This window comes from Podarcis raffonei, chromosome 3 (assembly GCF_027172205.1).
Source record: "Podarcis raffonei isolate rPodRaf1 chromosome 3, rPodRaf1.pri, whole genome shotgun sequence".
NCBI lineage: Eukaryota > Metazoa > Chordata > Lepidosauria > Squamata > Lacertidae > Podarcis > Podarcis raffonei.
Window position 1 is genome coordinate 121,374,074 of NC_070604.1, and position 13,287 is coordinate 121,387,360.

Here is a 13,287-nt window from a genome sequence, read left to right on the forward strand (position 1 = left end):
TCAGGCACAAAGCCAGATTGGTTGCCAGAGGTTTTTCACAGGTACCAGGGCAGGATTACCACGAGACCTACTCACCCACGGTCAAATATGAGAGCATTCGGCTGATGCTCAAGATCGCTGCGGAGGAGAAACTGCATGTTTCCCATCATGACATAAATACAGCTTTTTTGTACGGGATTTTGGGGGAGGAGCTGTACATGCTTCCACCTGATGGAATGCAGATACAGAAGGGAATGGTCTGTAAACTGCGGAAATCCTTATATGGTCTCAAGCAGAGTGCCAGGTGTTGGAACACAAAACTCACTGAAACGTTGCTTTCTCTAGGTTTTCACCAGGGCAAAGCTGATCCATGTGTGTTTGTCAAGGAGGAGGGGCAAAACAAACTGTATTGTTTATGTTTTGTTGATGATCTTCTGATGTTTTGGAAGAATCAGGCTTTTTACCAAAGCACCCTAGCTCAGCTGAAGGAGCACTTTGACATGAAGGATCTTGGTGAGGTATCCAACTATCTTTCTCTGCAGGTGGAGAGGGATCAAGCAGGTAATTTTCTGGTACACCAAACACAGAAAATTGCTGATGTATTAACCAGGTTGAATTTGGTTGATGCAAACCCAGCAGACACACCGATGGTGACAGGTTACCAGGTAGATAGTACTGCTGAAGCGTTTTCTGACACAACGCTGTACAGATGCATTCTAGGCAAGCTGAATTTCATTGCTAGATGTTCGAGACCTGACATTGCTGTAAGCACTAACCTGCTGAGCAGACATGCTAACAATCCTACTGTTCAGGATTGGAAAGCTCTGAAGCGCATAGCCCGGTATTTGAAAGGGACTATGCACTACAGGCTGAGGTACACCAGTCAGAAGACTGGAGGTCTTGAAATCTTTGCAGATGCAAGTTTTGGAAGTGACACCACAGATGGTACGAGCACTTCTGGAGTATGCTACATGTACAACCACTGCCTGTTTGACTGGTTGTGCAAAAAGCAGACGACAGTTAGCCTAAGTTCCTGTGAAGCAGAACTCAATGCTCTGTCATTTTCACTCATGGATTGTGAATGGTTGATGCAACTGTTTAAGGACATTGGGGTTTCTGTGAAATGTCCTATACAAGTGTATCAAGACAATAGATCTTGTTTGGCTTTGCTGAACTCGGAGAGTTGCAAGCAAAGGACCAAGTACTTGCAGATTAAGCTACATCGTGCAAGGGAGTGTATTCAGAAAGGACTCATTCAGGTGTCCTACATGCCAGGAAATGAAATTCCTGCTGATCTGTTGTCTAAGGTTGTTAACAGAGAACAACTGAAGGTTTACGCACAAAGGTTGCAATTGGGTTGAACCACAGGTACTACAGGTTACACGGAAAGGGGGAGGATGTTAGGATATTTCCGTTCCACCTTAAAAGGGAGCAGGATGTTTGTATAACAGCCTGCGTAAGTTCCTGTCTCACAGGATGTTTATGTTGTATGTTCCTTTCGTTTTCTGTCTGTTTTGCCTGAGCAGTCGGAGCAGACGGTCATGCCTTCTTTGTTCTGACCAACGCTGAATAAAACTGTAAATATGCATGTTCTGCTCTCATGCTTGTGCAACTTTTTGCTGTGTGAATTCTGCTGTCAGAGTGTGCACTAAGCCTGAGGCTTAGTGTCGCTAAATTGCTGATATTGCCTGACTACGGGAGGTCGATGGATCGTCCGGCACCGAGCTTGGGGGCTCAGATGGACTTTATCTCCCTGGCAGTATCCCAACAGAAGCAAGCATCTCATAAGAACATAAAAAGAGCCCGCTGGATCAGGCCAATGGCCCATCTAGTCCAGCATCCTGTTCTCACAGTGGCCATCCATTTTTATTTCATTTTTTTCTTCCATAGTGGTAATTTTTCTTCAATGACAATGTTTATTTTTTTGGCCATTAAAAAATGTCACTTGACAAAACCTTTAAAAAGCAAAACCGGACAACTAAATTTCTTAGCACAGTTAAAAAACAACTTTCCCCCCAAAATAGTTATTCTCTCATTTCTCCATCTTCTTCTTCCACACCCCTAATATAAAGGACATTATTGCTTATTTAACTTATATGCAAAATTCATCATGCAAAAGGCTGGGCTGGATGAATCCCAAGCCGGAATTAAGATTGCCGGAAGAAATATCAACAACCTCAGATATGCAGATGACACAACCTTGATGGCAGAAAGTGAGGAGGAATTAAAGAACCTTTTAATGAGGGTGAAAGAGGAGAGCGCAAAATATGGTCTGAAGCTCAACATCAAAAAAACGAAGATCATGGCCACTGGTCCCATCACCTCCTGGCAAATAGAAGGGGAAGAAATGGAGGTAGTGAGAGATTTTACTTTCTTAGGCTCCATGATCACTGCAGATGGTGACAGCAGCCACGAAATTAAGAGACGCCTGCTTCTTGGGAGAAATGCAGTGACAAACCTAGACAGTATCTTAAAAAACAGAGACGTCACCTTGTCAACAAAGGTCCGTGTAGTTAAAGCTCTGGTTTTCCCAGTAGTGATGTATGGAAGTGAGAGCTGGACCATAAAGAAGGCTGATCGCCGAAGAATTGATGCTTTTGAATTCTGGTGCTGGAGGAGACTCTTGAGAGTCCCATGGACTGCAAGAAGATCAAACCTCTCCATTCTGAAGGAAATCAGCCCGGAGTGCTCACTGGAAGGACAGATCCTGAAGCTGAGGCTCCAAGACTTTGGCCACCTCATGAGAAGAGAAGACTCCCTGGGAAAGACCCTGATGTTGGGAAAGATGGAGGGCACAAGGAGAAGGGGACGACAGAGGATGAGATGGTGGGACAGTGTTCTCGAAGCTACGAACATGAGTTTGACCAAACTGTGGGAGGCAGTGGAAGACAGGTGTGCCTGGCATGCTCTGATCCAGGGGGTCACGAAGAGGCGGACACGAGTAAACAACAACAACACGGGTCAGGTGTCCAGATAATGCACCGTCAATATATTATTCTGCATTTGCAAGCTGCATGTTCATGTAGCCATTGACGGAGACGAGGTAGCCTTTGTATTCCACCCCCCCCCACTTCAGCTTCACCATCACTGGCTTCCCAGTCAGCCCGCTTTGGACTGAGAGGCAGACTCACAGCAACCAGACCAATCTAAGGGTGGCTGCGGCAGCAAAAAATTTACTGGCAGGCAGCACATGTGCCCGCCAAAGCTCTAAAAAGAAAAAGCCACACAGTGGCCATTCAGATGTCTGTGGGAAACCAGTAAGCAGGAGCACACGAGCAACTCTTCCCTCCTGTAGTTTCCAACATCTGGGATACAGAAGCATCGCTTTTCTTTTTGGGGCTGATCCTGCAAAGACTCTTCTTAATCTTCTTACGCACTATAACCAAGTCTTAAGCCCTAGGCACCACATAAATGAAGCCACAGGTTCTGCTCCTGCCTCCAACAGTTTTCTCCTCTATGTATTTTTAAAGATTTGTTGGCATCTTGGGAGCAGGGACCTGGCTTCTCATTCTCCACCCCCCCACCCCCAATTCATATCAATATAAAGCCATGAACAGAAGCAGAACACTCTAACCAAAACTGAACAGCTGGGACTTGTATTTTGCACCATTTGAAAGCAAACAAACAGATCCGAACCCTAAAGGCTTTCATTTCCTCGAACGACTGAAGCATCGTCATTGCCCCGCGGATAAAATGCCTTGGCAGGCTTTGCAGAATGAATAGAAAGGCTGTCTCCCATTCACATTGTTACAATTCCCACCTACCCCAAATTCTGTGGGATAGCCAGCCTCATAGAACCAATGTGCTTAAGCCTAATTAACGCATGAAGGAGTGAATTACCATAGATGGGGTGAGCTCCCGTTGCTTGGTCCCTGCTCCTGCCAACCTAGCAGTTCGAAAGCACGTCAAACAAAGTGCAAGTAGATAAATAGGTACCACTCCAGCGGGAAAGTAAACGGCATTTCCATGCACTGCTCTGGTTTGCCCGAAGCGGCTTAGTCATGCTGGCCACATGACCTGGAAGCTGTACAGCAGCTCCCTCGGCCAGAGTCGTCCGCGACTGGACCTAATGGTCAGGGGTCCCTTACCTTTTACTAAGTTGCTCTTCTAGACTTAGCTATGTCCACTTCCCCTCACCTTGCGGGGACTGTTCTCTCTCAGTCTACCTGACAAGCTCACCATGTGAGGCGGCCTGAGGTGGCTGCTCCAGTTTAGACCGCATGGCTCTCACAAGCCACTCTTGAATTCCCATACAAACAATTTAGAAACTTTCATCACTTTGGAACTAAACAAAGTTTTACTTCCTGTGCAATTTTTTTGAATGATGCGTGGAAAAGCACATGAATCTGGCATTTGGAGAGTTCGTAAGTAAACCAATTTTAACTTACCAAATATGTGTTCTTTTTCTGTGCTAGGAGAAACTTTTAGAACGCACTTTAAAGGACATAAGATGGGGAAAGATGAAAGGCACAAGGAGAAGGGGACGACAGAGGACGAGATGGTTGGATAGTGTTCTCGAAGCTACCAGCATGAGTTTGACCAAACTGCGGGAGGCAGTGGAAGACAGGTTGGCATGCTCTGGTCCAGGGGGTCACGAAGAGTCGGACACGACTAAACGACTAAACAACAACAACAACAAATCCTATATTTCTGTACGCCACTTAAGAGGCCAAGCGGGGGGGGGGCTTGCTGTCTGGTGAGCCATCCACACTGCCCGGCTTGCACCCTGGGGAGGTCACTTCAGTGCTGCTAATGCAGCAAAAACAATGTGGGAGGCAGCAGTCATGAGATACAGGTCTCTGCAGCCACAGCAGGTGATGCGATTGAGGCACTCCCCATTGTCTCTTGAGCCAGACGGAGGCCAACAACAACATCTTTCCGTCTGGAGTTGTTTGCTCCCCATATTCTGAACCTTCCAGAGGGCAATGATTGTGATGCAAGAGGGTTTTTAAAAATAAAAATAGGAAACTGCCTTACGGTAGATGTTCCACCACTGAGCTATTACCCTTCCCTACTGTATTATTACAATACACAAGCAATTCATGGGACAATGCAGCGCTTGGAAATGGCTGTGCCTTCCTGAGCAAAGTTCTCTGCTCACTCGTTGGTGCCTACAGCCTCAGGGGCGTTTAAAAAAGGAAAGGGGAAGGCGTTCAAATGGAAACACTCACAAAATGGGTAAGTGCACAACTTGTTAAGTAAACAAAGGCAGGAACAGAGGCTTTTCAAGAAACGCCTTTTTCGCAATGGCAGAGGTGCCAGAAGCCTGGCCATCAAAGGCACAGAAGTGAGACGCAAACATCTTGCTCCCTTGCCCTTCGCAGCTGCAGATCCTGCACAAGGCTTCTGTTTCTTTGGACAGACTTAGCAGCAATTTGGCGCAGGCGGGACAGTGTGAATTGGCTGCCACTGACCCCACCTGTCCTGAGAGCGAGTTTCTGTGGTGGTGGTGGGAGACAAAGCTGGATACGGGGTGGGCAGCAATGAAGAAAAATCTTAGCAGTAATGACGGGTGCCAGAATAGCAGGGAAATAAAAAGGATGTGAGCTCGCTTGCTCCTTACCCTTCTGAGCTGAGGCTTCTTCTCTCTAAGACTAATTATTAACACTCATTTGCTGGTGATTTGGTATAGGTGACATGTGTGAATTAGCCCAAAGAGGCAGGCCAAGAAGATTCTACCCACCCTGAGGGTGTGTTCAGGGATGCGGGGATGGGGAGAGAGAAGCCAGGCACGCTGCAGGCAGGGGGCTGCCCAGTGATGGTCAGTGGGGCGAACCACAAGGGGTAGGGGTCAGCGACTGCAGTCATATGAAAGAGGCAGATAGATAAAGGCCCGGGTACAAGATGGGGAACTGGAAATAATAATAATAATAATAATAATAATAATAATAATAATAATAATAATTATTATTATTATACCCCGTCCACCCATCTGGCTGGGTTTCCACAGCCACTCTGGGTGGCTTCCAACAAAGATTAAAAATACATTAAAATGTCACACATTAAAAACTTCCCTGAACAGGGCTGCCTTCAGATGTCTTCTAAATGTCAGGTAGTTGTTTATCTCTTTGACAGCTGATGGGTGGGTGCTCCACAGGGCGGGCGCCACCACCGAGAAGGCCCTCTGCCTGGTTCCCTGTAACTTGGCTTCTCGTAGCGAGGGAACTGCCAGAAGGCCCTCGGCGCTGGACCTCATGTTGCCGCCCTCCAGACGTCTTGCAGAGGCAGTCACAAAGAATAATGATCACAGGATCCAGGTCAGTTCATATGGGGAGAAGCAGTCTTTGGGGTATTGCGGTACCGTTTAAGGCTTTATAGGTTAAAAAAAAGCACTTTGAATTGGGCCTGGAAATTAAATGGCAGCTGGTGCAGTTGTGGCATCATTGTGTCGTATGCTTGAACTGTCTTGTCCTGTGAGCAACCTGGTCGTTGAATTCTGTACCAGCTGAAGTTTCCTAGCTGTCTTCAGAGGCAGCCCCACGTATAATGTGAAGCAGTAATCTAACCTTGAGGTTTTTATTATTGGAGAGAGCTAGAGCTGGACCATAAAGAAGGCTGATCGCCGAAGAATTGATGCTTTTGAATTATGGTGCCGGAGGAGACTCTTGAGAGCCCCATGGACTGCAAGAAGATCAAACCTATCCATTCTGAAGGAAATCAGCCCTGAGTGCTCACTGGAAGGACAGATCGTGAAGCTGAGGCTCCAATCCTTTGGCCACCTCATGAGAAGAGAATACTCCCTGGAAAAGACCCTGATGTTGGGAAAGATGGAGGGCACAAGGAGAAGGGGAAGACAGAGGATGAGATGGTGGGACAGTGTTCTCGAAGCTACCAGCATGGGTTTGACCAAACTGCGGGAGGCAGTGGAAGACAGGAGTGCCTGGCGTGCTCTGGTCCAGGGGGTCACAAAGAGTTGGACACGACTAAACAACAACAACACGGGTCAGGAGAGACTTCTACCTGCTGTCAACAACTTGGGGGGCTTATCAAAGCTGTCCCGGTCCACCTTCCCCAAGTTCTCCCTTAAGACGTTCTCTTTAGCTCTGCATATTCTTCCCGCTTCCATTTTATGCCTTGCCATTTCTCAATATTTCCACGCTTAACTGGTTTTTCAAAGGTGCTGCATTTTATATGCCTGAATTATGACAAAGTTGTTATTCGGCAATCTTGTGTAGGCAGAAAAGGCACGGCAGCTTCATAAATAAAAATACGCTCTTCAGTGGAAATATCCAAACTAAAGCTTGTGTGATTTATCAGCTGGGAGTGTCAGGCTAGGACCTGGGAGGGAGACCAGGGTCCGAATCCCCACTCAGTCACAAAGCAACCTAGGATTAAGGTTGCTGTCCCTCAGGTCAACATACCTCACAGGATATTGTGGGAGTAAAATGGGGAGGAAGGGAACCATGTTGAGCTCTTTGGAGGAAAATGGGGCATATAAATGCAATAAATAAACAAAACAAAATCCATAAACTCACTTAAATTTACATAAAGAAAAGTTATTCTCCTTTTGAAGGGGGTTGTCCCATCAGGACAAGAAGAGTGTGAATCTAAACACCCCACTGGTTGAGGGAACCAGCGGCAGGGGGGTATCTCTTGGGCTTTCCTGGGGAGGAAGAGGAGAAACTCAGAGAGGAAGGCAGCTTGAGGGGAGAGTTAGGGGACTAACAGCACAACTGAGAGCTGGTGTGTCAGTCACTGTGTGAATAATAATAATAATAATAATAATAATAATAATAATAATAATTATTATTATTATTTATTTGTACCCTGCCCATCTGGCTGGGTTTCCCCAGCCACTCTGGGCGGCTTTCACAGAGACCAAAAATACACTAAAATGTCACACATTAAAAACTTCCCTGACCAGGGCTGCCTTAAGATGTCTTCTGAATGTCAGGTAGTTGTTTATCACTTTGACATCTGATGGGAGGGCGTTCCACAGGGCAGGCGCCACTACTGAGAAGGCCCTCTGCCTGGTTCCCTGTAACTTGGCTTCTCGCAGTGAGGGAACCACCAGAAGGCCCTCGGCGCTGGACCTCAGCATCTGGGCAGAATGATGGGGGTGGAGACGCTCCTTCAGGTATTATGAAGGCCTTTCATAAGCCCCCCACCCCACCCCAGATGGACACGTGTGGGTGATGGGGCTTGTTCCATTCCCTGCTGTTGGGAATTAATGCCTTTGTCCTTCTCACTGTAATACTGCTCCATTGACAGAATCTAACTCAATTGAGTTCCCCGAAACCATAATGACTATGATCTGCCTCCACAATTAGAAGCCGCGATGCTCCAGAACACCAGTTGCTGGAAGCTGCAGAAGACTCGCGGTCATAGACCAGGGGTCAGCAAAACCTTTTCAGCAGGGGGCCAGTCCACTGTCCCTCAGACCTTGTGGGGGGGGCCGGACTATATTTTGAGGAAAAAGAAGAAGAATGAATTCCTATGCTCCACAAATAACTCAGAGGTGCATTTTAAATAAAAGCACACATTCAACTCATGTGAAAACACCAGGCAGGCCCCACAAATAACCCAGAGATGCATTTTAAATAAAAGGGCACATTCTACTCATGTAAAAACACGCTGATTCCCGGACCGTCCGTGGGTCGGATTTAGAAGCCCCCGGCTTCCAGGATCCAGCCCCCGGCCGGGCTTTAGTTTGCCTACCCATGGCACAGACAGACCTTTCCTCCTCCAAGAATTTGCCCAATCCTCTATGTTGGTGGCCATCAGTGCCACCTTTGGGAGCGAGTTCCAGAATTTACCTGTGTGCATCTTTAAGCGTGCTGCATGTCCTGTCCTGGCAAATGCGTCTGAGCAGGGATGGGGGCAGGGGGCAGCCTGGGGCTGGAAAGAAATGCCTGGAGGGCCGCACCTGATCCCTGGGGCTGAGGTTCTCCACCCCTGCCTCATAGCTTGTGGCACACGATGTGGGCCAGTTCCGTCACTAGGGGTGAGCTCCTTGTTCAGTGCTCCCTTTGGCCCACTGATGGCCGCTCAATCAGCTTTTCTAGCAAGGAGTCCTTTCTTTCCCCATCAACAGGCTATTATCCAAGAGGAGGGAGTGTTTCCACTTCATCAAACACACTTTATCTCTTTCTTGGACTCTGAGAAGGTGAACAAATCCGCTTCCGTTTTTCTGAGCTGCATCTTCCCGGAATACAAAGGACGCGGCGGACAAATGCCAATTCTACCCTCCGTGGCGTGGCAGAACTAATCTTGTCCGTTGCCATTCCGCGGAGAGTTTTAGCCCAGGAATTTGGTCAATGTGCAGCAAAAAAAATCAAGCTACCTTATCGTTAATTAATTCAGTATTATTATGACTAACGCCTTCCTGTGTACGTTTTATAATCCTTATTTCCTTTACTTTTTGGGGCTCTGTGGTGGAAAAAAGCTTCAGAAAAGGGCAGCCAAAATCACCATGTGGCTGGACCAGCTCCTGTTATGAGGAAAGGTTGCAATATTTGGGTTTTTCAGGTTAGAGAGATATCTGGAAGGCTGTCACATGGAAGCTTGTATCCTGCTGTTCCAAAGGGTAGGACCCGAAGCAATGGCTTCAAGTTACAAGAAAGGAGATTCTGACTAAACTTTAAAAAGAACTTTCTATAGATGGTACCTATCACCGGTTAAATTTGCAAAAATGTATAAAAATGAAAAGAAAGAGTGTTGGGGATGTGAAACAGAAGGTACGTTTTATCATACGTGGTGGGATTGTAAAAAGGTAAAAGCCTACTGGGAAATGATATACAATGAATTGAAGAAAATGTTGAAAATAACTTTTGTAAAAAAAACCAGAAGCCTTTTTGCTAGGTATTTTAGGCCAAGACATACCAAAAGAAATGAGGACTTTATTTATGTATGCCACTACAGCAGCAATAATGTTGATTGCACAAAATTGGAAGACTGGAGAAATACCAACTAAAGAACAATGGCAAGAGAAGTTGATGAACTATGCAGAATTGGCAAAAATGACCGACAGACAAAGAGAAAAAGACAAGAGAGACTTTGAAAAAGAATGGGAACCATTTATATTATATTTGCAGAAACAAAGAAAGTCAATAGACTTGATGGCAGGATTTAAATAAACATTCACATTACTAGTATTAGAAAATGTTTAGAAAATAGTGAAATAGGATGGTGTATTCACTTTTATTTTTATGTTTTTAGGCTTGGTGTTATGCCATTAACAACTTTTTTCTGTTAGGAGATAGCAAAGTGGGTGAAAAGAGAAACAAACCAGAAGTGGAAGTTGGGGGAAGTCCTGGAGGGGAGGGAGGAATATATAGTAAACGTTAAGAATTTGAGATGTAGAAGAGTTTGGATTTGATATCCCGCTTTATCACTACCCGAAGGAGTCTCAAAGCGGCTAACATTCTCCTTTCCCTTCCTCCCCCACAACAAACACTCTGTGAGGTGAGTGGGGCTGAGAGACTTCAGAGAAGTGTGACTGGCCCAAGGTCACCCAGCAGCTGCATGTGGAGGAGTGGAGACGTGAACCCAGTTCCCCAGATTACGAATCCACCGCTCTTAACCACTACACCACACTGGCTGTATGGATGTATGTAATGAATGAAAAATAAAAATAAAGAACTTTCTGAGGGTAACAGCTGTGGACTCTCCTTCACTGGAAGTTTCCAAGCAGAGCTTGGATGGCCATCTGTCAGGGATTCTTTAGCTGTGATTCCTGCATTGATGGGGGTTGGACTGGATGACCCTTGAGACCCCTTCCAATTCTATGATTTTATGTGGGATCACTGGTGCAGCCATGTGTAGCATTTGCTGTGCCTTTGAACTGTGTTCTACCTGGGTATCACACCAATATGAGTATTAAAAAGCTTTTGGTAGACCCTGCTACCCGATCTGAAGTTCAGCGAGAAGGAGCAAGGATGTCTCCTTTGAAAGCCCCCTCGCCTTACCTGTTCGTGTCTCTGGCCACATCCTCATAGACACTCTGCACGCCAATCTCCAGCCTTGTGCAGCCGTATGACAACATATCGCTCAAGTGCCGTTTCAGGCAGTAATCCGGCCGGGTTTCTATAGTTATGCCAATGCACTTTGTAAGGCTTCGCTCAGAGTATCTGCGGATTAGAGACAAGGGTTGGGGTTGGGAAGGGATGCAGGAGAGAGAAATATAAGTCAGGTCTCTGCTACATTATGCCAAGGAGGTTAATATTATGGTCCAAGAAACAAAGAGTCCCCAAACAGGAGACGTGTCACAACTGGCAAGGCTGGCGCTCCTTGTAACAGTTGGGTTCGCAGCATATGGTTGGCAAATTGTGTTTACGACAATTGTGACGGATCTGCGCTCAGAACCGCCTGATTACAATACAAATCCCCCATCATCCTGGCGCCCTGTAAGCAGACAGCTTTCGCTGACGGACAGGCTGGCAGCCGATCTCACCAGCAGATGGCTGTGGCTTCGGAGAACGTTTTGAAATTCGATCTCATGGAAAGGCTGTGGAGAGGGAGGGTATCTTCTTGGGCATTTTTCTTTTTGAAAAAGATGCCCCTACGTTTCCCGAGGCTGCTTCGTACATCCTGTTCCGCAGAAGAATTAAACGTACGCAGGTCTATTTTTTCATTTTGGACGTACAAACCAAGATACTGACAGTTAGTGCAAAGGCTTCCACCTGCACAGTGAGACTTCCCCATCCTCCCCTACCTGCCCCCCACATCCCGCAATCTGCTCCAGAGGGTTGGGGAAAGAACAGATTTTGTGGAAGAGGTTCAGCAGAAGGGGCCCTCTTGGCAGTTCCGATGTGCTCAGAAGTTCAGGGTGCCGATGGTCAGGAGAGGGCATTCTCTGTCTTATGGGTTTCTGGGGGTTTTCCTGTTGTTATTCTGTCTCTCACAGCTACAATAAACCTACCATTAAAAGTATGGACTGGTCATTTCTTCGTCAGAGGGCAAACGGGCAAATTTAGCCGGGAACAAATACTTTCCCCCTTCACTGTACCTGACACCATCACTCTACAGCTTTTGGTGAATCCTGAAGACACAGCTCTTTACCCTGGCCTTTATCACCTGACATGTATACGATGAGATACGATAATCTTTACTGTCATTGTCCCACGCAGAACAACGAAGTTGAAAAATCTACATCAAACATTCACAAACCAACAAGCCTCCTATCCCAGCCTGGTTAGCCCCTAAAAACTCTGATACCCCATAATTGAATACAATATACTCACACAGAGACTACCTTACACTGTGTTTAAAACCAAAATCGCATTTAGATAGAAACTGTTTCTCAGGCGGCTAGTCCTAGTCTTTATAACCCTGTACCTTCTTCCAGAAGGCAGAAGCTGAAAGAGATCAATTCCGGGGTGTGCACTATCCTGCGCTATCTCTGCAGCTTTCTTATGACACCTGGAAGCATAGATTTGATCCAAGGTGGGAAGAGCGCACCCAATTATTCTCTCCGCAGTCTTTACAACCTTGGACAGCATTGTTTTTCCCTTGATAATGTTAGAACCAACCCTGTTTTTGTGCCTGGAAGTGAAGAGGCAAACGGGGCTCATCAACCTGGGAAGGCAGCCCATCTAGGAGAAGGAAAGCTCTTTCCTAAACCTCTTTAGGGGAAGGAAAGGCTCAGGAGTGAACCCAACACGAATCCAGGGTCGAGTCCCTAAGGCGGTTGGATGGGGCCTTGTACGCCTCCTTCTGGCAACTCCTGCAGCCAAACTGGTGCCAAATGTCTTGCTCTGCTTTCCTTTGGAACGCAGCAGAGAGGCCGAGAGGGGAAAAGCCCAGAACCTCCACTTTGGTGCTGCTATTGCAACAACAAGCAGCAAGAACTGTGCATGCACACGAAAACTCATACCAATAACAAACTTGGTTGGTCACTAAGGTTCTACTGGAAGGAATTTTTTTATTTCGTTTCGACTATGGAAGACCAACACAGTTACCTACCTGTAAATAATAATAATAATAATAATAATAATAATAATAATAATAATAATAATGTTTATTTATACCCCACTCTCCCCAGCCAGAGCCAGGCTCAGGGCGGCTAACTCCAGTAAAAATTACAGTAAAAACATAATGGGGGACGACGACAAAAAACCCAATTTAAAATACAGGTTCAAATGCTATTTAAAATGCAGCCTCATTTTAAAAAGTAGCACATAGATCACATAAAGGGAGGAAAACATAAGGGTCAGAATGAGTCCAAACCAAAGGCCAGGCGGAACAGCTCTGTCTTGCAGGCCCTGCGGAAAGAAATCAGATACCGCAGGGCCCTGGTCTCATGAGACAGAGCGTTCCACCAGGCTGGAGCCAGTATTGAAAAGGCCCTGGCCCTGGTTGAGGCTAATC

The 13,287-nt window shown here is 46.4% G+C and overlaps 1 protein-coding gene across 1 annotated transcript in view; it reads right to left on the minus strand.

Moving 5' to 3' along the window:
* The window catches only part of ELP3 (elongator acetyltransferase complex subunit 3), a 107,208-nt gene that overhangs the window by 62,841 nt on the left and 31,080 nt on the right, over positions 1 to 13,287 (minus strand). The window contains exon 8 of the mRNA XM_053383811.1: positions 10,887 to 11,048. Within this exon, the coding sequence (XP_053239786.1) occupies positions 10,887 to 11,048 (162 nt within the window). The remainder of the gene's footprint in view (positions 1 to 10,886; positions 11,049 to 13,287) is intronic.